The sequence below is a fragment of the Oryctolagus cuniculus genome, chromosome 17 (assembly GCF_051225735.1).
Source record: "Oryctolagus cuniculus isolate XC-2025 breed Fujian yellow rabbit chromosome 17, ASM5122573v1, whole genome shotgun sequence".
NCBI classification, from domain to species: Eukaryota; Metazoa; Chordata; class Mammalia; order Lagomorpha; family Leporidae; genus Oryctolagus; species Oryctolagus cuniculus.
This window is the reverse complement of record NC_142883.1, coordinates 48,618,716-48,645,640: the sequence shown is the minus strand read 5'-3', so window position 1 is coordinate 48,645,640 and position 26,925 is coordinate 48,618,716. Positions and strand designations below refer to the sequence as shown.

The 26,925-nt window shown below is 41.7% G+C and overlaps 3 protein-coding genes across 3 annotated transcripts; 1 reads left to right on the top strand and 2 right to left on the bottom strand.

Annotated features, from left to right (window-relative positions):
- Nucleotides 1-419: 419 nt before the first annotated feature.
- LOC100357002 (olfactory receptor-like protein DTMT) lies at nucleotides 420-1,364 on the top strand. Its single transcript, XM_089317010.1, has one exon. It carries the CDS (start codon nucleotides 420-422, stop codon nucleotides 1,362-1,364), a length of 945 nt encoding a protein of 314 aa, XP_089173136.1.
- Nucleotides 1,365-9,523: 8,159 nt separating this feature from the next.
- On the bottom strand, nucleotides 9,524-10,468 carry LOC100353371 (olfactory receptor 1468-like). The gene has a single exon (XM_070060035.2). It carries the CDS (start codon nucleotides 10,466-10,468, stop codon nucleotides 9,524-9,526), a length of 945 nt encoding a protein of 314 aa, XP_069916136.1.
- Nucleotides 10,469-22,465: 11,997 nt separating this feature from the next.
- LOC100356740 (olfactory receptor 1E16-like) lies at nucleotides 22,466-23,413 on the bottom strand. The gene has a single exon (XM_070061790.1). It carries the CDS (start codon nucleotides 23,411-23,413, stop codon nucleotides 22,466-22,468), a length of 948 nt encoding a protein of 315 aa, XP_069917891.1.
- Between the last annotated feature and the right edge of the window lie 3,512 nt (nucleotides 23,414-26,925).

Genomic DNA, 26,925 nt, shown 5'->3' with positions numbered 1-26,925 from the left:
CTAATACAGTGGAGGGCATGGTTCTGCTTGTAGGTGTACATAAAGTTGAAAGAAAATGATATTTAGAAAACCTTGAGGAAAATTAACAGGTAAGAAACAGACAGAGTAGGAGCCAATCATAGTTTTCAAGTGGTCAGAAAGTAAACTAATAAATTTGTGTCTCAGGAACAAATAGATAATAATGTTTGAGAAACAAAGGAATACTGTAACATGTAAAAAGAAATGAAGAAATAAGGCATTTATGTCTATGGATTGTAATTGCATACATCAAGAGTAAAGACATCGATATTGTGATGTGAGTGAAAGGAAGTATTTTGACAGAACATTTAATAAATAATGTATCATAGAAATATGTTGATTTTTAAATTCAAGCTTTAGGGGACACTGTTATTTCTTCCTAAAGGTACTAGCCACACAACATGACAGGAAAGAACCAAACCACTGTGTCAGAGTTCCTCCTCCTGGGCCTGCCCATCCAGCCACAGCACAAAAACCTCTTCTACGTCCTGTTCCTGGCCATGTACCTCACCACAGTCATAGGGAACCTCCTCATCATTGTCCTCATTCACCTGGACTCTCATCTCCACACGCCCATGTATTTGTTTCTCAGCAACTTGTCCCTCTCTGACCTCTGCTTCTCCTCTGTCACAATGCCCAAATTGCTGCAGATCATGCAGAGCCAAGTCCCATCCATCCACTATGCAGGATGCCTGGCCCAAATGTACTTCTTCCTGTTTTTTGCAGACCTGGAGAGCTACCTCCTTGTGGCCATGGCCTACGACCGCTATGTGGCCATCTGCTTCCCCCTGCACTACACCAGCATCATGAGCCCCAAGCTCTGCTTCTGCCTGGTGGTGCTGTCCTGGGTGCTGACCACGTTCCATGCCCTGCTGCACACCCTGCTCATGGCCAGGCTGTCTTTCTGTGCAGATAATGTGATCCCCCACTTTTTCTGTGATATGTCTGCTCTTCTGAAGTTGGCCTGCTCTGACACCCATGTCAATGAGTTGGTGATATTTGTCATGGGAGGCATCATTCTCGTCATCCCTTTCCTACTCATTATCACATCCTATGCAAGGATTGTGTCTTCCATCATCAAGGTTCCTTCTGCACGGGGCATCCGTAAGGCCTTCTCCACCTGTGGCTCCCACCTGTCTGTGGTGTCGTTGTTCTATGGGACAGTTATTGGTCTCTACCTAATCCCATCAGCCAATAATTCTACTGTGAAGGAGACTGTCATGGTTTTGATGTACACTGTGGTGACTCCCATGCTGAACCCCTTCATCTACAGCCTGAGGAACCAAGACATGAAGGGAGCCCTGGGCAGAGTCATTTGTAAAAAGAAAATCATCTTCTGCCCATGATGATTGGGATTATTACATAATTTTATCTATTGATATTTAAATATTAATACAGACTTATTTTTGAAACTGTTTAAATGAAACACTATGTAATTGTTCAGTAAGTAAGAAAGGAGAAGTGTGTAGTTGAACACAGGAATGGGTTCTCAGTGACCAGCTAGGAAAGTTTTTCTCTTTGTGAATTTCAGGTCACCTTGAAGAGGCGTATTTTATGATATTTTAATAGAAACTTTGGTCTCAAGTTATTAAACCACTTACTTATCATCTATGTTTTTAAAACAATAACTGCAATTTAAATGATACTGCCTCCTCCCACGTCAACAAGGACTAAGACCCAAACACCTCAGTCTCCTGCTACTTCTAAACTGGATTTGTTGTTCAAAAAATTTTTTTTACTTATCTCTCTATAAAGCACTCACATCATTCTGTCTCTTAACCTTTTTAATTTATCTTGTGTTTTCCTCTCTGCATTGTGCTTTTTTAAAAAAAAATATTTATTTGAGCAGCAGAGAGAAAGGTCTCCCATCCCCTGATTCACTCCCTAGATGCCTCATAGGCTGGAGCTGGGCGGATCTGAAATCAGGAGCTAGGACCTTCGTCTGAGTCTCCCATGCAGGTGCGGGGCCCAAGCACTTGGGCCAACTTCTACTGCTTTCCCAGGCCACAGCAGGGAGCTGGATGGGAAGTGGAGCAGCCAGGACATGAACTGTCACCCATGTGGGATGCTGGCACTACAGGCAGAGGTTTAGCCTACTATGCCTCAGTGCCTGCCTCTGCATTGTCCTTTTTAATGGACCTGAATCTAGAATGAGCTTTCATCCTGTTTTGTTAGAATAGTTTGGTTTGTATTTACCCAAGAACTCAAGTCATCCCTGGGGCCCTAAATGTTGTTCTCTCAAGCTTGGGGAGGGAGCCAGAGTTAGGTTTTTTTTTTTCATTTCATTTTATTTTTCTTGAAAACAGATTAATATTGCAAAGTGAAGATTCATGACAATCATCATTGCAATGAGAAAAAATGATATATTGTCATTTACATCATGATTCAGTGAAATAATATTTATAACTATATACTAGTTGATACTTCACTCGTGAAGTATTTCTTTCCTCTTCTCACTATTTTGCAAGTTATCAATAAACTTTACATTTTTGATGTTACTCTATTTTTGTGAAATCCTTTGAAGGAAAGGAAATATTATCATTTTAAAGGCTGAACATTAACTTGTTACTAAATGGAATTTTATGCTCACGAGTGCCTATTTTAGGTTTTTGAATTTGCAACTTGGATTGTAATTAAATGAGCATAGATGAGTTAAACATATTTAAGACTGTAAAACCTGGATACTGCACAATTTAAAAGGAGGTCATTAACAAGTTATATTTTAAATAGGATATCAATTCCAAGGGGATTTCAGGGTAGGGGAGTAAATTTTCCTCCTTTGGAAAAATCAGACTAAGTTCTTTAAAAGCCATGGAGGATTTTTAGGAGGTGAAGCTATTCTTTTTGATACTGAATTGGTGAATACAAATCATTATACATCCGTTCAAATCTACAAAACATAGTTTCCTTTAGGAAACTGTAGACTTTAATTAATAAGGTGTCAGCACTGGATCATAATTTGTACAAATGTCCCACCCTCAGGCAAGGTGTTAATATCGAGGATAACTGGAATGGAAGGAGTGAGTGAGAGCCCTATGCTTGCCACTGGTTTTTTTTTTTTTTAATTTGTGTAACCTAACAATGACTCTAAAAACAATTCAAACAGAAAATTCTGATCTGCAGTGATAGAATTCAAATAGGAAAAAATCAGCTTAGTGACAGGAGATGAAATCTTGATTGTAAATTTTCTTTTTTTTTCTTTCTCTCTCTCTCTCTCTTTTTTTTTTTTTTTTTTTTTTTGACAGGCAGAGTGGACAGTGAGAGAGAGGGAAAGAGAGAAAGGTCTTCCTGTTTCCGTTGGTTCACCCTCCAGTGGCTGCTGCGTCTGGCGCACTGCGGCGTGTGCACCACGCTGATCCGAAACCAGGAGCCAGGTGCTTCTCCTCGTCTCCCATGCAGGTGCATGGCCCAAGCATTTGGGCCATCCTCCACTGAACTCCCAGGCCACAGCAGAGAGCTGGACTGGAAGAGGAGCAACTGGCACAGAATCTGGCACCCCGACTGGGACTAGAACCCAGTGTGCTGGCACCACAGGCAGAGGATTAGCCTATTGAGCTGTGGCGCTGGCCTGTAAATTTTCATACTAAATTGCGAGGTGATGGAATTTTTCCAGATTTTGAGTGGGTTATAAGTTTATTTTATTTTAAAACTCATTGAACTGACCTTAAAATGAGTGTATTTGCTTGTATGTAAATTATATTTCAAGAAAATTTTAAAATGTAGTCCCTAGTCCTTGCTGTTAGTGGAGAAGGTCAACTATTTGTAAACTTGCCAATTATATGATCATTCAATGAACACTTACTATTTTTCAGTTTGCTTGTTCCTAGTTGGCATTGAAGCTGAACATATTTTCCTGTCATTTATTCTTTATGAGTTCTCTGCTAGTATTCTTTTTATACTTTCTGTTCTATTTGTTTTATTCTTTTTTAAAAAATTTTGTTTATTTACTTATTTATTTGACAAGTAGAGTTACAGACAGTGAAAGAGAGGGAGACAGAGAGAAAGGTCTTCATTCCATTGGTTCACTCCCCAAATGGCCGCTACGGATGGCGCCACACCTATCCGAAGCCAGGAGCCTCCTCCTGGTCTCCCATGCAGGTGCAGGGGCCCAAGCACTTGGGCCATCCTCCACTGCCCTCCCAGGCCACAGCAGAGAGCTGGACTGGAAGAGGAGCAACCAGGACTAGAACCCAGCGCCCACATGGGATGCTGGCACCGCAGGCAGAGGTTTAACCAAGTGAGCCAAGGCGCCAGCCCCTGTTTTATAATCTTAGTATTTCATCTTTAAACATTTTTGATTAACATATAATATAGGTACTTTTTAAAAGATTTATTTATTTATTTGAAAGAGTTACACAGAGAGAGGAGAGGCAGAGAGAGAGAGAGAGGTCTTCCATATGCTGGTTCACTCCTCAGTTGGCCGCAGCAGCCGGAACTGTACCAAGCTGAAGCCAGGAGCCAGGAGCCAGGAGCTTCTTCTGGGTCACCCATGCAGGTACAGGGGCCCAAGCACTTGGGCCATCCTCCAATGCTTTTCCAGGTGCATCAGCAGGGAGCTGGATGAGAAGTGGAGCAGCCAGGACTTGAACTGGTGCTCATATAGGATGCTGGTACTATAGGTGGTGGCTTTACCCACTAAACCATAGCATTGGCCCCTGTGTGTACATTTTTATGGGATATAATCCAATCTCTCAACACACACACACACACACACACACACACACACACACATATATATATAGCATAGGACCCATTATTATGAATTATAATCACCCCACTGTATTATAGAACTCTAGAGCTTATTCTGTCTGTATTTTGGTGGGGGCCTTTAATATGTTCTGAATTTTAATCTTGTGTCTGTTAGACTATACTCTGTTATGTCTCTTTCAGATTCATTTATGTTATCTTTTGTCCCAGATAAGTTTCAAATATGTCAGACTTTTTAAACATAGTTCCTGAGTTTTGTGTGATATATGAGGGGGCTTCAAAAAGCTCATTGAAAATTTGTATCATATTTTAATCCCATTTTCCATGAAACTTTTGAAGCCTCCTCATAAATTATTTTATATTATTTTTATATTTGTAGTTTCCGTTTAGCTTTTGAAGCTATTAAAGTTACTGGGGCCGGCGCTGCGGTGCAGCAGGTTAAAACCCTGGCCTGAAGTGCCGGCATCTCATATGGGTGCCGATTCTAGTCCCGGATGCTCCTCTATCTTCTGGGAAAGCAGAAGATGGCCCAAGTCCTTGGGCCCCTGCATCCGCGTGGGAGACCCAAAAGATGCTCCTGGCTCCTGGCTTCGGATTGGCACAGCTTTGGCTGTTGAGGCCGTCTAGGGAGTGAATCAGTGGATGGAAGACCTCTCTCTCTGTCTCTACCACTCTCTGTAACTCTTTCAAATAAATGAAATAAATCTTTATAAAAAGTTATGTTTACATGTAGTGTAAGGAATTCATTTACTATTTTTCCACGTCCAATTTTTCTCAGTGTCATTTTTGAGTAGTATATTCTTTCCTCCATTGATTGAAATTCTGTATTCATCATAAAATAGATCCTCACAGACACAGGACTATTTCTTTACATTTTTCTCGCTGTATTTGATTTTTGTCAGTTCCTGAATAAATTATACTATTTCAACTATATATTGATTTTTTTCAAATACATATTGATATTTTACAGACCAAGAATAAACTTTCAGGTTCTATTTTTCAAATAATTCTTAGAAATTTTACCCATTTTTCTTTTAACTTAAGAATCAGCTTGTCAGTTTGCACAGAAACAGTTCCATAGGGAATTGGACTCGGGTTTCATTGGATATATTTGATGTGAATTGATGTTAAAATATTACAGCTTCAAAACTCATCAAATTATATACTTTTAAACTGATTTTACTATGTCAAGGCTAATCTTCAAAAAATCTGTTTAAAAGGAGGCACCCTGGCTGGCGCTGCGGCTCAATAGGCTAATCCTCCACCTGAGGCGCCGGCACCCCGGGTTCTAGCCCCGGTCAGGGCACTGGATTCTGTCCCAGTTGCTCCTCTTCCAGTCCAGCTCTCTGCTATGGCCTGGGAGTGCAGTGGAGGATGGCCCAGGTCCTTGGGCCCTGCACCCGCATGGGAGACCAGGAGAAGCATCTGGCTCCTGGTTTTGGATCAGCGTGGTGCACTGGCTGCAGCGTGGCGCCGGCCACAGCAGCCATTGGTGGTGGAGGGGCAGTGAACCAACGGAAAAGGAAGACCTTTCTCTCTGTCTCTCACTGTCTACTCTGCCTGTCAAAAAAAAAAAAAAAAAAAGGCACCCTTTCCATGGCCATTATATATCTCCTTTCATTGTGGTATTCTTGTATGTATCTCAGTAAAGAATTTGTTACAGTACAGAGGGAGGTAGAGACAGAGACAGAGAGAGGTCTTCCATCTGCTAGTTCACCCCCCCAAATGGCATGACTGGAGCTGAGCCAATCTGAAGCCAGGAGCCAGGAGCTTCTTCCAGGTCTCCCACATGGGTGCAGGGGCCCAAAGACTTGGACCATCCTCCACTGCTTTCTCAGACACATTAGTAGGGAGCTGGATTAGAAGTGGAGAAGCTGGGATCGAAAGCAGTGCCCATATGGGATGCCAGCACTGCAGACCAGGGCTTTAACCTGCTGCATCACAGCACTAACCCTTCTTGTATCTAATCTAATTGGCCTTGAGAACAGGCTCGTTTTTTCAGTGTTGAGGTTTGTTTCCATTGTATTTCTGGTATAGAGGAAACTAATTTAAAGGCTAATATTTTATCTTGTAACTGATAATTCTTTTGTATTGTGCCACTGAGATTTCAGAGTTTATTCATTATTTTTTAAAGATTTCTTTATTTATTTGAAAGTCAAAGTTACACAGAGAGAGAAGAGAGGCAGAGAGAGAGAGAGAGGTCTTCCATCTGATGGTTCACTCCCCAGTTGGCTGTAACAGCCAGAGCTGAGCCGATCCAAAGCCAAGAGCCAGGAGCCTCCCCCAGTCTCCCACGCGGGTGCAGGGGCCCAAGGACTTGGGCCATCTTCTACTGCTTTCCCAGGCCATAGCAGAGAGCTGGATCGGAAGTGGAGCAGCCGGGTCTTGAACCGGCGCTCATTTGGGATGCCAGCGCTTCAGGCCAGGGCATTAACCCACTGTGCCACAGCACCAGCCCCCAGAGTTTATCCATTATAAGAACTGACATTACCTTTTTTTTTTTTTTACAGGCAGAGTGGACAGTGAGAGAGAGACAGAGAGAAAGGTTTTCCTTTTTGCTGTTGGTTCACCCTCCAATGGCCACCGCGGCCGGCGCGCTGCGGCCGGCACACCGCGCTGATCCGATGGCAGGAGCCAGGTGCTTATCCTGGTCTCCCATGGGGTGCAGGGCCCAAGTACTTGGGCCATCCTCCACTGCACTCCCTGGCCACAGCAGAGAGCTGGACTGGAAGAGAAGCAACCAGGACAGAATCCAGCGCCCCGACTGGGACTAGAACCTGGTGTGCTGGCGCTGCAAGGCGGAGGATTAGCCTAGTGAGCTGCGGCACTGGCAACATTACCTTTTTTTAAAAAAAATATTTACTTATTTATTTGAGAGACAGAATTACAGAGAGAGGGAGAGACAGACAGAGGGGTCTTTCATCCCCTGGTTCACTCCCCAAATGGCTGCAATGACCGGAGCTGAGCCAGTCTAAAGGCAGGAGCCAGGGACTTCTTCTGAGTCTCCCGCATGGATGCAGAGGCATAAGCACTTCTTTCCCAGGCCATAAGCAGAGAGCAGGATTAGAAGAGGAGCATCCAGGACAGGAACCAGTGCCTAAATGAGATGCCAGCACCGCAGGCAGGGATTTAACCTACTACACCGCGGCGCCGGCCCCAGAACTGATGTTACCTTAACAACCATATAGAAAGTACATTATTTCAAGAAATATGAAATCAAATGTAAAGAAGTGGTTGATCAAGGAAGCCTGTAGAAGGTGACATCAGAAATCAGGATGTAGGATTAAGGACACTTGACGGGACATAAAGAGCTGAATGTTGAGCATGATGTGATTGAACTGCCCGTGGAAACTCAAGTGGAGATATGCACTAGTCAGATGAAAATGGCAGTTGGGAGCTCAGGAGAAAGGTCTGGGCTTCAGATCAAGATGTGGAGGTCAGGAAAACATACAAGAGGATGAAGGTGATGGCTTTGGAGGCCCTCACTTGTGGGACAAAGGAAAAAAGTTAAGGTTGGAACTTTTGCCATACATGGAGCTGTTTGAAAAAAGAATGGTTGCCCATCTTCCTTCTGAACTGGAAAAGAATGAAAAGAAACTGGAGTCAGATAGTTTGTGATATTATATAGGCTCAGCAACTGACACACTGATTGGGCAGTCATTGAACTCCTCCATATTTTGCATATTTTACCTTGATAGTAGCTTCTGAATATCCTTGAAGTTGTCATGAGGGTGGAATAAAAACAGTTATTTTGTGAAAGTCAAAATATCAAATAGAAGAGAGACATCCTTAAAAAGTGAACTTATTTGTACCAGCTCTAGCTTTTTTCTCATTACTAGAGAAAATTTTAAATCTTCTTGTGCTGTTAGTTAATTCTAAATAAACCCAAACTACACCATTGTTGTAAAGGATTAGAAAAAATATATTGAACATCATGCCAGGCCAAGAAAGTCTTTGTAAATGTGAAAATAAATCTGGAGGGGTAGAGGGTACTTAAGTGATACAATGTTATGAAATTTTCTTTTGGGGGGTATTTATAGGAGACATTTAGTGGTTGGTTGGGATAATTAACACACTTGATCTAATTTAGTACTGAGCAAAGAATATATGGAACTACTTAGAACTGCCACAAACAAAGAGGTGTTCTGGATAAAATAAGAAAAGTCCTATAACAATTTAAGAATGTAAGACATGCAGATGATTTAAAACAGTAATTCTTAAAAAAAAGATTTATTTTATTTGAAAGGCAGAGCTAGAGAGAGAGAGAGAGAGGCAGGCAGGCAGGCAGGCAGAGAGATCTTCCATCCACTTGTTCACTCCCCAAATGGCTGAAACAGCCAGCACTGGGCCAGGCTGAAGCCAGGAGCCATGAGCAGCTTCTGGATGTCTCATGTGGATGCCCCCGTGGGCTCTGCATTTGGGCTCTCCTCCACTGCTTTCTCAGGCACATTAGCCGGGAGCTGGATCAGAAGTGGAGCAACCAGGACTCAAGCTGGTGCCCAAATGGGATGCCGGCACTGCAGGTTGTTGGCTTAATCTGCTATATCACAACCCAGCAAACCAGTAGTTTTTAAACTATGCTTTTCCAGGTGAGGAAGATAAAGAGGAAGAGACAGCCAGGTCATGAAGATCCTCTCCCTTAGTTAAATTGCTCAGCTACATTTTCTTTCTTAATATTAAATGATTATGTGGTGTGCCATTTTGACAGAAATTCACGTAAAGAGTCTGGAATAGTATTCCAATATTAGTATCTGTATATATGTATGAGATAAATTATGTAAAAATTTTAGTTCTGCCATCATAGGCAGAAGAGGATTTTCTTTTTACAAATGACTCTGCCCAAGGCTCCCTTCATGTCTCTGTTCCTCAGGCTGTAGATGAAGGGGTTCAGCATGGGAGTCACCACAGTATACATCATAGCCATGACAGTCTCTTTCACAGTAGAATTATTGGCTGATGGGATTAGGTAGAGACCAATAATTGTGCCAAAGAACAGCGACACCACGGACAGGTGGGAACCACAGGTGGAGAAGGCCTTACGGATGCCCCGTGCAGAAGGAACCTTGATGATAGACAACACAATCCTTGCATAGGATGTAATAATGAGTAGGAAGGGGATGACAATAACAAGTCCACCCATGACAAATATCACCAACTCATTGACATGGGTGTCAGAGCAGGCCAACTTCAGCAGAACAGATATGTCACAGAAAAAGTGTGAGATCACATTATCTGCACAGAAAGACAGCCTGGCCATGAGCAGGGTGTGCAGCAGGGCATGGAACGCGGTCAGCACCCAGGACAGCGCCGCCAGGCAGAAGCAGAGCTTGGGGCTCATGATGCTGGTGTAGTGCAGGGGGAAGCAGATGGCCACATAGCGGTCGTAGGCCATGGCCACAAGGAGGAAGCTCTCCAGGTCTGCAAAAAATAGGTAGAAGTACATTTGGGCCAGGCATCCTGCATAGTGGATGGATGGGACTTGGCTCTGCATGATCTGCAGCAATTTGGGCATTGTGACAGAGGAGAAGCAGAGGTCAGAGAGGGACAAGTTGCTGAGAAACAAATACATGGGCGTGTGGAGATGAGAGTCCAGGTGAATGAGGACAATGATGAGGAGGTTCCCTATGACTGTGGTGAGGTACATGGCCAGGAACAGGACGTAGAAGAGGTTTTTGTGCTGTGGCTGGATGGGCAGGCCTAGGAGGAGGAACTCTGAGACAGTGGTTTGGTTCTTTCCAGTCATGTTCTGTTGCTAGAGCCCTTAGGCAGAAGCAGTAGTGTCCATCAAAAGTTGAAGTTTGATTGATTGTTTCTATGGTACGCCGACTGTTAAGTGTTCTGAAAAAAATTATTTTTTTCACCATCATCACAATGAACATAATCTCTACACTGCAATGTTTTATAATCAGATTATATCCTTATAGAGTTGTATCTATGAGCTATGTGGAATCTGTTCTGTTTGCATTAACATTACATTAACATGACAATTGAAAAAAAAAGCTAAGAAGCAACCATAGCCTTGGCAACTCATGACTAGAGCCTAGGGAGATTACTGACGCCATAAACAAGAGTGTCAAATAGTTAAGTCAACAACAGGAGTCACTGTGTACTTACTCCTCATGTGGGATCTGTCCTTATTGTGTTGTCCAATGTGAAGTAATGCTATAACTAGTACTGAAACAGTATTTTACACTTTGTGTTTCTGTGTGGGTGCAAACTAAAGAAATCTTTACTTAATATATACTAAATTGATCTTCTGTATATACAGATAATTGAAAATGAATCTTGATGTGAATGGAATGGGAGAGGGAACGGGAGATGGGAGGGGTGCGAGTGGTAGGGAAGTTGGGGGGGGAGCCATTGTAATCCATAAACTATACTTTGGAAATTTATATTTACTAAATAAAAGTTAAAAAAAGGCAACCAGACACTTTACCTTCTGCTCACAAACATTGGACAACATAGATACCTATAACCTTTTCTGGCATCTGCTATGTGCTTGAAAACTCAAATTCGTTTTTTTCATTGAAGCTTGTATGAGGTTACCCTCGGACTAAGATCTTTGTGAGAGTACTTTCCATCCGTCAGTTACCTGTTTGCTTTTTTCAGAGTAGGATTCTGTCCTCATTGGTATATCTCACAAATTATATCTTCAAAAGTTGAAGTTTGATTGATTGTTTCTATGGTACGCTGACTGTTAAGTATTCTGAAAAAAATTATTTTTTCACCATCATCACAATGAACATAATATCTACACTCCAATGTTTTATAATCAGATTATATCCTTATAGAGTTGTATCTATGAACTATGTGGAATCTGCAAATTGTCCAGCACATATTAAATATTAACTCCTAATAATAATCTTACATGTAAAAAATAGGCTTGTAATTGTGACTTTCTTTACTTCTCATTAACAATTACAACATTCTATCTTTTCTAAAACATTCTTTTCTATTTTCTTCTGAGGCAAAAAATACATTACTTTTATCTTCCTGGTTGGTTACCCTCAGTAACTTTAATTGGCTACTGTTCTGTCACTTTTTTTCTTTTTCTTAAAGATTTTATTTATTTATTTGAGAAGTAGAATTACAGAGAGAGGGAGAGACAGAGTGTAGGGGCTTCCATCCATGGGTCACTCCCAAATGGCCACAACAGCCAGGGCTGCGCCTGATCTGACGCCAGGATCCAGGATCCAGGAGCCTGTTCTGGGTCTCCCACATGGATGCAGGGGCCCAAGCACTTGGGCCATCCCCTACTGCCTTCCCAGGTCGTAGCAGAGAGCCAGGTTGAAAGATGAGCAACTGGGACTAGAACTGGCGCCCACATGGGATACTGGTGCCGCAATCAGAATATTAACCCACTGTGCCACGGTGCCAGCCCCATGTCACTTTCTTACTTGTTAATGTTCGTCAAGCCTTTTTTTCTTTTAATTGTATGAATACTCCCAAGAAAAATCCTTCTACTCAGTGTCTTAGATTACTATTTAAATATCAGGTGCAGACATATTTCTGACACAGAGAACTCTATCCCATTATTTTCTATGGATGGCTCATGGGCACCATAAGCTCAAGAGATCCCAAATGACTCATGATCTCAACATTTCCCTCTCCCAACCTCCTCCTCCACTCTCTCATGTTTCAGTGAGAGGAATCTAGGATCAGAAATATGTGAGCTTTATCTCATTCATTCCTTCTCTCACCATCAGTTCCAATATAGCTGTCATAGATTTCATACTTCATCTCACTCTGATTCATTGACTCCTCAACCCAACACCACAATCTTAGACCAAACAGATCTTACCTTACTTGGACTATAAAAAATCCTCTCTGCTCTTCTTGTCTTCTGCCTTAATATCCTTCTCCTTAAAGATGCTTCATTCACATTGTGGCATTCTAAGATAAAACATTTTTCCTATGGATTTTTAAATTTTTTATTTATTTTCATTTTAGAGGGCTTTATTAATAGATTGTTAGGGCCACAGCAAATGCATGTAAATTACTACAACACAATTATCATCAATTCTAATGTTAATGTGTTATTAAAAAAAGAGGAAAGATTCAATACAGTTCATACATACAGTTCTAAGAATATAACATTTCTCTTCTGCCCTCTCTGTTTCTCTACCTTGCTATCTGTCTTTATTTTTTGAGATATTGTATTTTAAAATTACATCATAGTCAAAGGCCTAATGATCCAGCGAATACAGTGAAAAGACCCTAGCTCAGCAGGCATGTAGGCAATGGCTATAAACAAGAATCAAATGAAAAGATGACTATTTTCTCCATATCCAGTGAATTTTAAAATAATCACAGAACATTAAAACTATATTAGCTTAACTAGTGGTTTCACAAAAATATAAAACAAAGTTTTGCAAAACTGTATTTGCAGCAATACTGATAAACAGGCATTTCTCTTTTTGGGTTATATTTTTTATTTTTTTTTTCTTTTTAAATTTTAGCTTCTACATAAAAGGGAGAACATGCAGTATTTTTGTGTGTGTGTCCAGCTTATTTCCCGCAACATAAATGAAAATCTTATCATCTCTCTCTCTCCCCCCCCCCCTTTTTTTTTTTGGACAGGCAGAGTGGACAATGAGAGACAGACAGAGAGAAAGGTCTTCCTTTACCGTTGGTTCACCCTCCAAGGGCCACTGCGGCCTGTGCACTGTGCTGATCCGAAGCCAGGAGCCAGGTGCTTCTCCTGGTCTCCCATGCAGGTGCAGGGCCCAAGCACTTGGGCCATCCTCCACTGCCCTTCCGGGCCACAGCAGAGAGCTGGACTGGAAGAGGAACAACTGGGACTAGAATCCAGTGTGCCGGCGCCACAGGCGGAGGATTAGCCTATTGAGCCACGGCACTGGCCCATCTCTCTTTTTAAGATAATTTATTTTATTTGAAAGGCAGAGAGAGAGAGAAAGAGAGAGAGAGAGAGAGAGAGAGAGAGAGAGAGAGAGAGAGAGATCTTCCATCTGCTGGTTTATTCTCCAAATGGCTGCAATGACTGGGAGTGGGTCAGCCAAAAGCTTGGGGCCTGGGACTACAGCTGGGTCTCCCACACGGGTGGCAGCGGCCTAAGTACTTGAATCATCATCTGCTGACTCCCAGGCACATTAGCAGGAAGCAGGATTGCAAATGAAGAAATAGAGTCTTGATCCAGCACTCAGATATGAGATGCCAGCATTGCAAGTGGCAGCTTAACCCTCTGCATCATGAAGTCAGCCCCAGGATCATCTCTCTTTTGATGAATGGCCTGGGAGATTCTCATTCCTCATAAAATAAAGGCAAAACTCCTTTCAAGGATACAAACATTGCTTCATAACCTCGCCCTTGCCTAGCTGCACACTCTCATCTTGCCCCACAATGACCCCTGCATCCCACCCTCCAGCAATGCTGGACTGAAACACCCTCGTCTTGTTGTCCCTCCTGCCTACCACTTCATTCCTTTTGCACCCTCCCTCACCTGCTCATCCTTCAGGTATATTTCCTGTCCTTGCTCAACTAAACCTTTCTGTGTCTCCAGACTTGGTGAGGCCTGCTACTATGCTTCCATCCCATCCTGAACTCACCCTGCAGCGGTCAAGGCCCTTGATTACTCGTTTAGTCGACTTCCCTGATGACTGGGGCATGGCCAGCATTTGGTGCAGTGCCTGATGTTTCACAATGTCCATTCACTTTTCTTCAGGCTGAGATGTGGATTCCTTCAACTTTAAAGGAGCAAAATCCCATTATGTTAAAATAACTACATTTATTAAATCATCTCAAAATTAAAAATCTCTAGCCTTAACTATTTGGCATGAATTTTTGGCAATCTATCCAAGTTTAAGATACAATTTTGTATCACAAAATATTAGGGAACCTCAGATATACTATTTTTTTTACAGGCAGAGTGGACAGTGAGAGAGAGAGACAGAGAGAAAGGTCTTCCTTTGCCGTTGGTTCACCCTCCAATGGCTGCCGTGGCCAGTGCACTGCAGCTGGCGCACCACACTGATCCGATGGCAGGAGCCAGGTACTTATCCTGGTCTCCCATGTGGGTGCAGGGCCCAAGCACTTGGGCCATCCTCCACTGCACTCCCAGGCCACAGCAGAGAGCTGGCCTGGAAGAAGGGCAACCGGGACAGAATCCGGCGCCCCGACCGGGACTAGAACCCGGTGTGCCAGTGCCACAAGGCGGAGGATTAGCCTAGTGAGCCGCGGTGCTGGCCCAGATATACTATTTTTAACAATACAGTTGACCGAGTCCATACATCTTGATGCTGAAATGGACATGATGTCATGGACTTTGATGTAGAAAAAATAAATATGAGAATTTAATAAATTATGGGAGGAATTAAAGGAAGAAATATGGTTTCTATCCTGAATTGTTCACTTGAGATCTTCTTCAGGGTTCCATATCCTATGTAATAATTTTACACGTCAATGTGGCTAGGTCTTGGTGGCTGGCACCGTGGCTCAATAGGCTAATCCTCCGCCTGTGGCACCGGCACACCGGGTTCTAGTCCTGGTTGGGGCACCGGTTTCTGTCCTGGTTGCTCCTCTTCCAGGCCAGCTCTCTGCTGTGGCCCGGGAGTGCAGTGGAGGATGGCCCAAGTCCCTGGGCCCTGCACCCACATGGGAGACCAGGAGAAGCACCTGGCTCCTGGCTTTGGATCAGTGTGGTGCGCCGGCCACGGTGCACCGGCCGTGGCGGCCATTGGAGGGTGAACCAACGGCAAAGGAAGACCTTTCTCTCTGTCTGTCTCTCACTGTCCACTCTGCCTGTCAAAAAAATAATGTGGCTAGGTCTTGGTAACAAGTTTTTTCTAAAATACTTGATGTAGGTATTGTGAAGATATTTTGTAAAGTGCTTAACATTGAAATAATTAGATTGTGAGTAAAGTGGATTATTTTCCACAGTGTGCTGAGCATAATGGAATCAATAGATTTTAAGAGAAAAGTCTGATGTCCCCTGAAGAAGACAGTTTCTGTCTCCAGAGTGCTTTGAACTCAAGGCTAAAACATCAGGTCTCCCCAGGGTCTTCACTTGCCAACCTACCCTAATGATATCAGATTTATCAGCTCCTATAATCATGTGAAATAGTTCCTTAAAATTAGTCATGTGTGTGCATGTGTATATGAGTGTACTTGAAAAAGTTCATGGAGATATGGAACTAACAGCATGAATTAATTCTGGTGTAAAACCTTTTGGAATACATGCCCCTTTTCATAATATACATGTTTATGTATTAAAATTTTTTACACCAAAATAAAATCATTTTTCTGTTTTCCTACAACTTTTTGAGTGTACACGCACACACTGTTACTTCTGCTGTATTTTCTGGGGATCACTAACACATTCCGTTTTTTCTCAAAGCTGATTAGGAAAGCAGAGGAGAAGCATCCATCCACATGTGTGGGAAGAGCCTTTTTTTTAAAGATTTATTTCATTCAAAGTGGGACAGTCAGGAAAGAACAGGTGTTCATTTTGGTGTTCAGTTTGCTCAGCTGCTCCACGTTGAAGCCAGCTCCTTGCTAATGTGTCTGGGAACAGTGGAAGATGGCCCAAGTTGTTGGGCCCCTGCACCCATGTGGGAAACCTGGATCAAGCTTCTTGCTCCTGACTTCAGTTTGGCTGAGCCCTGGCCATTGCAGCTATTTGGGGGAATGAGCCAGCAGATGGAAGATCTCTCTCTGTCTCTGTGTCTCTTCTATCTCTGCAAATATCTTTCAATTAAATAAATCAATATGTTTAAAAGAGACTGCTTTACAGAGTTATTATGTTGAAATGATATGCTCACTGAAAATACATTGTACAGTAAGTGAGAATAATGGTGACTATCATTTAAAAAATTGTACTAGGAGAAGATTACTTAAAGTATTTCTACAGTGTGGCACAGTTGTAGGAGGCAGAGAGATGGAGAAGAGGAATGTTATCACAGCTGAAAAGTGATTCATACAACCTGGAAACTAAGGAGGGACACTGAGGCACTGCCAGCTCATTCACCATCCTGTCCAACTTACCCAGGGTTCTAAAGGTGGCTCAGGGCTGGGGGCTCAGGGCTGGGGCTCCAGATCTGCTTCCCTTTGCTCACGACAGGCATCAGAGGGGACAGCCTTTGCTCTCATGATCAGTGTCTGCGTTGCTGCTTCTTACATACTTGTTCTCCCCATCCCTGGGCCTAAAGGGCCCTGCATCCCAGAGGAGGCCACATCCTGGAGTAACTCATTAGGGACAAAGTAATTGCCCAGGACCTCACCAGGACAGGACTCTCCAGAGTCCCACAGCAGTGAGCACAGTCCTGGGTCATACCTGACTACACCTTGGGGAAAGGTGGGGATGGAGAGAAGTTTGTGATGCGTGCTTAACCAGCCTGTTAAGAGAATGTAACATAAAAGGTAGACCATAGCCATGTAAGAATTTAGGCTTTGTCCTATGGACATGAAGAAGCCATGAGTGATCAGTGAGTGGAGTACCATCAGGAAAGACACATCCATGCTTGGAAAGATGTCCAAATGTCAGGCTCTCTCACTATAACCCACTTCTCTGTAGGCAGTCCCCAGCAGAGAGAAAAACTGATAACAAGAGTCCGCTCCTGAATCAATCATACATAGAAATCCAGGCAGGACAGGAACAAGAGAAATGATGAATCTCCCAGATTCTGCACATTCTGCCTCAGGCCGTGATTAAAAGAGAAACCCAGGTTCTCATTCTGTTAACTGCCTTTCATATCCTTAGCTCTCTAGGGAAACCTCAGAAGTATCGTCCACTGCCGTCATCCATTCTGTTCTCCCTACATGTCCTGTTACCTCCTAATGTCAATTGCTTCGTGTGCCTGCAACTGATCATGAAGTCATGTGTGGCAATTATAATTCCAGTACCCATTTCTTGTTCATCTTTCCATTAACCATGATTGGCTGGTGAGGATCTTTACATAATGGCTCATAGGAAATTCTAATTCCCAGAGAATGTGCATCTTCACTGGTCTTGCCTTTACTGGATTCTTGTAGGTTTCATTAATGGAAATGGAACTACTGAGTGACATCCAAAGAATTCCCCCGAATTTCAGGCATGGTTCTTCCTGCTGCCCTTGTGTGCCCATGTGTGCTTTACTTTCTCTTGGTGGTCAATATCCTTTACCCGAGGCGGAATTACCACCCCTCCACCAGCGTGTGTGTGTGTTACCTAAGAATCTAAAGGGCAGGTTCAACTTCCAGTTGAACGAAACTGTCTTTTAACCCTTGGCAGAAAATGCACACGTCTTGAGGACCACCCATTTCCAGTTCACCGTTTGAGGTTCTTTCAGGTACCTTTTACTGTAGCCAAAGCTGCAGAAACCAGTTCTGTGCCGATTTCGACTGGCTTTGGTAGATACAACTCAACAACTCCCACTTCCATCATTCTCCACGTGCTCCTTGCATCTTCTCTGGGATTGGGGAAGCTTTTAGCACTCCTCCAAATGTTCAGATCTAGGATGCATTTGAGCTAATTGTTGAGTGTGTGGTGTAGAGCGAAGTTTGCTTTTTTTGCATATGGAAATTCAGTCTTTTCATTTGTTCCACTGAATTTTCATTGTATCTTTGGAAGGTGCAAACCAATGGAAGATGCACGAGTGGGTCAATTTCTTGTATCTCCATGCTCTTCTGCACACTCCATACTGATGTATATTTCTATCTTTCTTAAATAACACATTTTTCTGCTTATTGTAGCTTCATGATAAGTCTGGAAACCAGGTATTATGAGTCCTGTTACTTGGTTTTTCTCTTCTGAAGTGAATTGTGGTTTTTAGTTTCTTGCCTGTAGAACATAATTATCAATTTGTGGACCAAAACATCTGTTGGAATTTTGTTTGGAATTGTGTTGACTATCTAGATCAGTTTAGAAAATCAAGATCTTAACAGTAAGTCTTTCAGTCATTGAACATGGTATGTTTATTATACAAGAGTAATATTTGATTACTTTTACCAGTGTTTTCATCATATAGATCTTGCCTAGATCTTTAATATTTAAAAATTTATTTTGCTTTATTATTAAATGAGAAATAGTCATTGTTTATAGGTACAATGTGCTGTTTTGATATATATATATATATATATATATACATTATGAAATTATTAAAGCAAAAATTCTACCTGGTTTTAAAAAGATCTATTTTATGTATTTGAAAGGCAAAGTTATAGAGAGAGAGGGAGAGAGATCTTCCATCTGCTGGTTCATGCCTGAAATGGCTGCAATGGTTGGGTTGGGCCAGGCCTGGAACTCCAGTTGGGTTTCCCACACGGGTGGAAGGGACCCATCTTCCACTGCTTTCCCAGGTGCTTATGCAGGGAGCAATGTAAGAAGCGGAGTACCTGGGACTTGAACTGGTACTCACATGGGATGCTGGTATCACAAGTGCAGCTTAACCCACTGCACTACAATACTGGCTCTAATACTTACCTTTTTTGTCATGGAAACATTCTTTAAGTACTTCTGAAGTTTGCATAACTTTATTCTTAACTAACGTTATCAGTGTTTTTTTAAAAAGATTTATTTTATTCATTTGAAAGGCAGAGGTATATTATAAAGAAGGCTAGACAGAGAGAGAGAGAGAGAGGTCTTCATCTGCTAGTTCACTCTCAAATGGCCACAGTGTCTAGGGTTGGGCCAGGGTGAAGCCAGGAACCAATAATTTCTTCTGAGTCTCCCACATGGGTGCAGGAGCCCAGGCACTTGGGGTATCCTCTGCTGCTTTCCCAGGCACATTAGCAGGGAGCAGATCAGAAATGGAGCAGCTGGGACTCAAAACCAGCACCCAAATAGGATGAGGCATGGCAGGCCCTTACTTTAACCTGCTGAACCACAGCACTGACCTCTATTGGGTTATTATTAACATTGTTACTAGCCTTGTTGTACAATAGGCTTCAAATGCTTATTCCTCCAACCTAAATAAAACTTTGTACCCTTTCTCCAACAGCTTCTATTCCTTCCCTAGCTCTGATAACCACTACTCTACTTTACATCTCTATAAACTTGATATTTTTGGATTCTCCATGTAAATGAAGTTATGCAGGTCAGTATACAAGGAGACTTCAAAAGGTTCATGGAAAATTAGCATTATATTTTAACTCCATTTTTCATGAACTTTTACCTCTTGTTTGCCTTTTTATGCCTAGATTATTTTACTTAGCATGATGTCCTCTAGTTTCATTTGTAGGGTAGCAAGTGACAGGATTTCATCCTTTATATGAATAGTATTCTATTATATATATTATATATAGTTATATATGAATAGTATTCTATTGTTTGTATGTACCACATTTTCTTTATCCATTCATGAATTAACAGACATTTAGGTTGTGTCAATTTCTTGGCTATTATGAATAGTGCGGCAAAAGGCATAGGAGTGTTTCACTTGGATATATTTTCAGTGGTAAGGTTACTATACATAAGGCCACTCTTTTTATTTATCTATACTTTTTTTCTGTACTGGTTATGTTAATTCACATTCCTACCTACAGTGTGTAAGAGTTCCATTTTTTTCTACATTCTCATAAACACTTATTATTATTATTTTTTTTTTGATAATAGCCAGTCTAACTGGAGTGAGGCCATATCTTATTGTAGTTTTAACGTGTGTTTCCTTGATGATTAGTGATAGCATTTTTTCATGTACTTGTTGGCTATTTGTATTTGTTCCTTTGACAAATGCTTGTTTAGATCTAGTATCCAGATTTAGTTGGATTATCATATTCTTTCTGGCTGTTGGGTTTTTTGAGTTATATATATGTGTGTGTGTGTGTATATATATATATTCTGGATATTGCCCTTTTTCAGACATGGTTTGTAAATATTTCCTCTTGTTCTGTAGATTGTTCACTCTGTTTAAGTCTTTAATTTTTGTATAAGAGTCCAATTCTGTTTTATTTACATGTGAATCTCCAGTGTTCTAACACCATTTATTGAAGATATTGTCCTTTTCCCATTGTGTAGTTTTGGCACCTTTACTAAAAATCCATTGACTATAATGTGTGGGTTCATTTCTGGCTTCTTTGTTTTGCCATTGGGCAATGTGTATGTGTTTTATGACAATGTCTTGCTGATTCATTACTATATCATTGTAACATGTTTTGAAATCAGATAGTATGATGTTTTCAGCTTTGTTCTTCTTGCACAAGGTTGTCTTATCTATTAAGGGTCTTTTCTTCAGTAGTTTCATATTGATTTCAGGATTTTTTTTCTTATGGAAAATGACATTGAATTTTGCTAGAGATTATATTGTATCTGTAGGTTGATCTGTGTAGTATAGACATTAAACAATTAACTCCAATTCCTAAATATGGAATATCTTTCCATTTATTTTTATCTTCAACATATTTCATTAACGTTTTAAATCTTTGATGTAAAGATATTTGCTTCTTTGGTTAAATTAATTTCTGAATATCTTTTGTAGCTAATGTAAGTGAAATTTTTAAACATTTTGTTTTCAGATAGTTCATTGTTACAGTATACAAATGTGACTGGTTTCTGTATGTTAATGTATCCTACTATATCAAATTAATTTATTAGCTTTAACAGCTTTTTGATGGAGTCTTTAGGATTTCTGTGTACAAAATCAGTTAAGCAAACACAGACATTGCACCTTTTCTTTTCTAATTCAGATATCTTTCAATTCTTTCATTTCCTAATTGTTCTGGGTGGGTTTTTCAGTACTGTTGAAAAGCTCTAGTTGTCATGAGAGTAGAATAAAAACACAGACATGAATTTCTTTTGTAAAGTCCAAAGTAAGAGGCATCCTTAAAAAGTGAAAATTTTGCCAGCTTGTAGTGTCTTTCTGTATTCCTGGGGAAGCAAAAATTCATGGGCCCCTGAGTATTAGTTAATTGACAAGTAGACACAAAATACATCACTGTGTCAAAGGGTTAGATCAACTAAAGGTCAGGCTGGGTCAAAAAAGACTATGTAGACATGAAAATAAATCAAAATGGGGGGAAAGTTAAGAGATAAAATGATGTGAGCACTTTTGAAGAAGGATATATATAGGAGACATTGAAGGAAGGCTGGAGGTTCAGATGTTTGGATATTATTTAGTATTGATTACAAGCACTATAAGATTACAGAGGACTATTTAAAATGCAATATTCAAAACATAATTCCAGATAATATAATAAAGCATGTCTTTTCAAGCATTTGAAACTTAACCATTCTTTAAAATTTTGGTTAACGACAGTTAGACATATTTATGGTGTAATATGTACAGTGTTATATTTAAATGCATGTATACAACGCATAGTAATAAAATCAGGACAAATAATTTTTCCTGTCTTTACTTTATGATTAGAGCCTTGGAGCTCCTGTCTTCTGTTTACTAAAAAGGCATGAAAATGTTATTGTGAACTATGTAGGCACCCCCACTATGCTGTGTAGCACTAGTAGCTTGTGCCTTCTTACTCTTGATTTGAAAAACCCCTAACCCAACCTCTCATACGTGGAAGTTAAAAAAACCCTCAATCTAAACATAGACTAGTAATCATTTTATTGTTTATATATGTATTCATGGAGTTATTTAAAGAAGTGGTTCTTAAACTATGCCTCTCCAAGGTCATCTGGGGAGGTCAGAGGAAGTATGGCCATGTCTCCAAGGTCAGACTCTCTTTTGAACTACAGGACAGGCATATTGTAGTATACCATTTTAACAGAGGTTCCTTGGTACAGTAAAACTTGGAATAATATTTCAGCATCAATTAAGTATATGTAAAGGATAAAATTGTGTAAAAATACTTGTTACCATCCTAGAGAGAAGAGAGTCTTCTTTCCACAGTCAATTCTTCCCAGGGCTCCCTTTATGTCTTGGTTCCTCAGGCTGTAGATGAAGGGGTTCAGCATGGGAGTCACCACAGTATACATCATAGCCATGACAGTCTCTTTCACAGTAGAATTATTGGCTGATGGGATTAGGTAGAGACCAATAACTGTCCCATAGAACAACGACACCACAGACAGGTGGGAGCCACAGGTGAAGAAGGCCTTACGGATGCCCTGTGCAGAAGGAACCTTGATAATGGAAGACACAATCCTTACATAGGACATTGTGATGAGTAGGAAGGGGATGACAAGAAATGTGCTTCCCATGACAAATATCACCAACTCATTGACATGGGTATCAGAGCAGGCCAACTTCAGAAGAGCAGACATATCACAGAAAAAGTGGGGGATCCTGTTGTCTGCACAGAAAGACAGCCTGGCCATCAGCAGGGTGTGCAGCAGGGCATGGAACGTGGTCAGCACCCAGGACAACACCACCAGGCAGAAGCAGAGCTTGGGGCTCATGATGCTGGTGTAGTGCAGGGGGAAACAGATGGCCACATAGCGGTCGTAGGCCATGGCCACAAGGAGGAAGCTCTCCAGGTCTCCAAAAAACAGGAAGAAGTATATTTGGGCCAGGCATCCTGCATAGGGGATGGATGGGACTTGGCTCTGCATGATCTGCAGCAATTTGGGCATTGTGACAGAGGAGAAGCAGAGGTCAGAGAGGGACAAGTTGCTGAGAAACAAATACATGGGCGTGTGGAGATGGGAGTCCAGTCGAATGAGGATGATGATGAGGAGGTTCCCTATGACTGTGGTCAGGTACATGGCCAGGAACAGGACGTAGAAGAGGTTTTTGTGCTGTGGCTGGATGGGCAGGCCCAGGAGGAGGAACTCTGACACAGTGGTTTGGTTTCCTATCATGTTTGTTGCTAGTACCTTTAAGAGGAAATAACCATGTCCAACAAAACTTGAACTTACATTGATTACATTACTATGATACATTATCTGAAAAGATGTTTCCTTTCAGTCTCGTCACAATGAAAGTAATTTCTAAATTTCAAATTTCTGTAATTAGAATCTATGTAATTATACATGCTGCCGAAGCGAACACAGAATCTATATAATTATAAACAACCTATTTTCTTCATATCTCTTTAACATGTTAGCTATATTCCATCATTTCTAAAACATACTTTTCTATTTGCTTCTGAGCCATAAAATATGTTAGTTTTCCTTTTACCCACCTGGTTGGGCATCCTTGATAAGTGTAATTCACTCCTGCTCTGTCAGTACTTGTTTTTAAAAAAGATATTTATTTGATAGTCTGAGTTACAGAGGGTGGTAGAAGACAGAGACTTTCCAATTACTGGTTCATTCCTTAGATGGCTGCAATAGTCAGGGCTGAGCCAGACCAAAGTTAGGGCCAAGAGCTTTCTCTGGGTCTCCCACATGGGTGACAGGGGCCCAAACATTGGACCATCTTCTACTGCTTTCCCCAGGCCACTAACAGGGAGCTTGATTAGAAGTAGAGCACCTGGATATGGTGCCCATGCAAGATACCAGTATTATAGGCAGTGGCTTTACCTGCTACACCACAATGCCAGCACCCCTTTCAGTATCTTATATGTTGGTTTTCCTCAGGGCTTTTTGTAAACATCATTCTTTTATAATTCTATGTGAATTATATATCCCAAGAAATTGTATACCTCATGAAAAAGTCATCTACTCAATGTCTTAGGTTATCATTTAACTATCAGACTTAAATGTCTTTCTCATCCAGGTAATTCTGAATCCTATTGCTCAATAATTATCTTCTGTGGATGTGTCACAGGCATGTTAAGCACAACAGATCTCGAAGGAAACTCATGATCTCACCTTTCACTCTTCCACCCTCTTCCTCCTCCACTCTCTCATCTCATTCTACTTCTTACACCAACACCACACTGCCAGATCAGGATGGCATGTTCTCTCCCCTGGACTGTTGAAATAGCCTCTGAATTAATCTCTTTGCCTTCCTGATCAATGCCCTTCTCCTTGAATGTTTCATTCATACAGTGGGGGGAACTCTAAGGTGAAAATCTGATCATTTCTTTTCTTACTAACATTTCAGTGAGTGCTCACTTCTCTTAAAGTCAAAGACCCTTTGAAGGATACAAATTATGTTTCATTGTGATACTTGTGCCTACCTCCATATTCTCATCTGGCTCCACAATGATTCTTTTTATTTTTTTAAGATTTATTTTATTTTAAAGACAGTTAAGAGGGAGGTAGAGCCAGAGAGAGGGAGAAAGGTCTTCCATCCACTGCTTCACTCCCCAGATGACCTCAACGGCCATAGCTGAGCTGATCTGAAGCCAGGAGCCAGGGGTTTCTTCTGCGTCTCCCATGTAAGTGCAGGGGCCCAAGCATTTGAGCCATCTTCTGCTACTTTCTCAGGCCGTAACAGAGAGCTGGATAGCAAGTGGGGCAACCAGGACTCGAATGGGCACCCATATGGGATGCTGATAACACAGGCTGGGGCTTTAACCTGCTGCACTATAGCACCGGCCCCCACAATGACTCTTGCGTCCCACTCTAGAACAATGATGGACTTAAACATAATTTCTTACTTCCAAACCTTTGAACTCGCTTTTCCTTCCACCTAGCACCCTTTCCCCTCTGCTCCCGTTTAACCTGGCTTACCTGTACTTATTCATATATATTACATATCACTTGCTCAGCTAAACCTTCCTTGTGTTTCCAGACCTGATGCTATACTTTCACCCCAGCCTGTACTCACACTGTAACACTCAATACCCTAGATCATTAGTTTGCAGCCAGTCACCTCACCTTATACAGTGAACTCCATTCAGGTGAGGATCCTCTTGAGTTCAGCAGAGCCCACAATGGGTAAGGCACCTGAATATGATCCAGGTGTCATTAACATTTGTTAGCTGCCTGCCATTCCCCAGCTTAAAGACAGAACAACTCTATCAAGCTAGAATCATCACTCCCATAAAGTCCTGAGTTAAGATGCCCACATCCCTGATAGGAGTACCTGGGTTTGATTCCTAGGTCCAGATCCTGACTCCAGTTTCCTTCCAGTGCAGATGCTGGGAAGTAGCGACGATAATTCAAGTAATTGGGTTCCTGTAACCCACATGGGAGACCTGGCTTGTGTTCCCAGCTTCTGGCTTTGGGCTTGGTCATTGTGAGCATTTAGGGAGTGAATCAGCACCTGGGAGCATTCTCTGTCTCTGCCTTCCAAATAGAGAAATAAACTCTATAAGTGATTAAATATTACTTTACTAGGCCTTTCATTTATATTGAATTACAAATTGAGGGAGGCCTGTGCAAAATTTTTAAATGTACATAGATGATTCTAAAAGACAGGGCTTAAAACAGCTGCATTAAAGGGTGCTCACAGAGCAGTCATCCTATTGAAATGATATGACAGAGAAGGCATTGCACAACAATTATTAATGAACACTGTCACCAACAAAAATTATAACTGCAACATTAATAAAAAAAGATTTCTACAGGGCAGTACAGTCTCGAGAGGCAGAGAGATGGAGAAGAGGAAAGATATACTGAAGAACTGTCCCACAAAGCATCATTACAAGCTGGGAAACCAAGACCCTCAAGTTGGAAGGACACTAGGGCACCAGCTTATTCACCCTCCTGCCCAACTTACTCAGGGTGTCTGAGGGTGACTCCAGGGTCTTGACCCAAGATCCTGCTGCCCTTCATGCATTACAGCCTCTGTAGTCATTACCTACGTCTGCATCACCCCTTCTTACATGTCTCGTTCTACCCATGCCTGAGCCTAAGGGGCTCTGCATCCCAGAGGAGTCCAGAACCTAGAGTAACTCATTAAAGACGAAGTAATTGCAGGACTTATTCAGGACAAAGGCTTTCAGAGTGGTGACTGATTATAGTCACCTGACTACTTTGGGAAAAGGTAAGGGTGAAGGGAAGTTCCTGGGTAGATGCTTAACCATTTCCTGTTAGAGAATAGAGAGTAGCCTGTGTGGCTGGAGCAAGTATTTTGGGAGGTGAAGAATGGTTGGAGAAGCCATAAAAGCAGGGAGGGCCAGCTTATGAATGTTCTAGATATCTTAGCCATGCAAGAATTTAGGTTTTGTCCTGTGAACAATAAGCCATCTGTGGCCCTTGGGTTGAGTACCACCACAAAGGGCACTGATCCCTGGGTGTCAGTATTTCTCACTACAACCCAACTCCCTGTCAGTGGTGCTACATGAGAGAAAAACCGCCTTTAACAAGAATCAGCCATCTATGGTCCAACCATATGCAGATATGTAAGAAGCACAGGAAGAAGAGAAAAGATGAACCTTCCCAGTAATATTCAGTTCTCCTTCAGGATGTGATTAAATGATAAATCCAGATTCCCACTCCATTTATCTACTTTCAGCTCCTTAGCTCCCCAGGAAAAC

Excerpts from the sequence above, each read along its gene's own strand:
- LOC100357002 (XM_089317010.1), top strand. The coding sequence starts at position 420 with ATGACAGGAAAGAACCAAACCACTGTGTCAGAGTTCCTCCTCCTGGGC.
- LOC100353371 (XM_070060035.2), bottom strand. The coding sequence starts at position 10,468 with ATGACTGGAAAGAACCAAACCACTGTCTCAGAGTTCCTCCTCCTAGGC.
- LOC100356740 (XM_070061790.1), bottom strand. The coding sequence starts at position 23,413 with ATGATAGGAAACCAAACCACTGTGTCAGAGTTCCTCCTCCTGGGCCTG.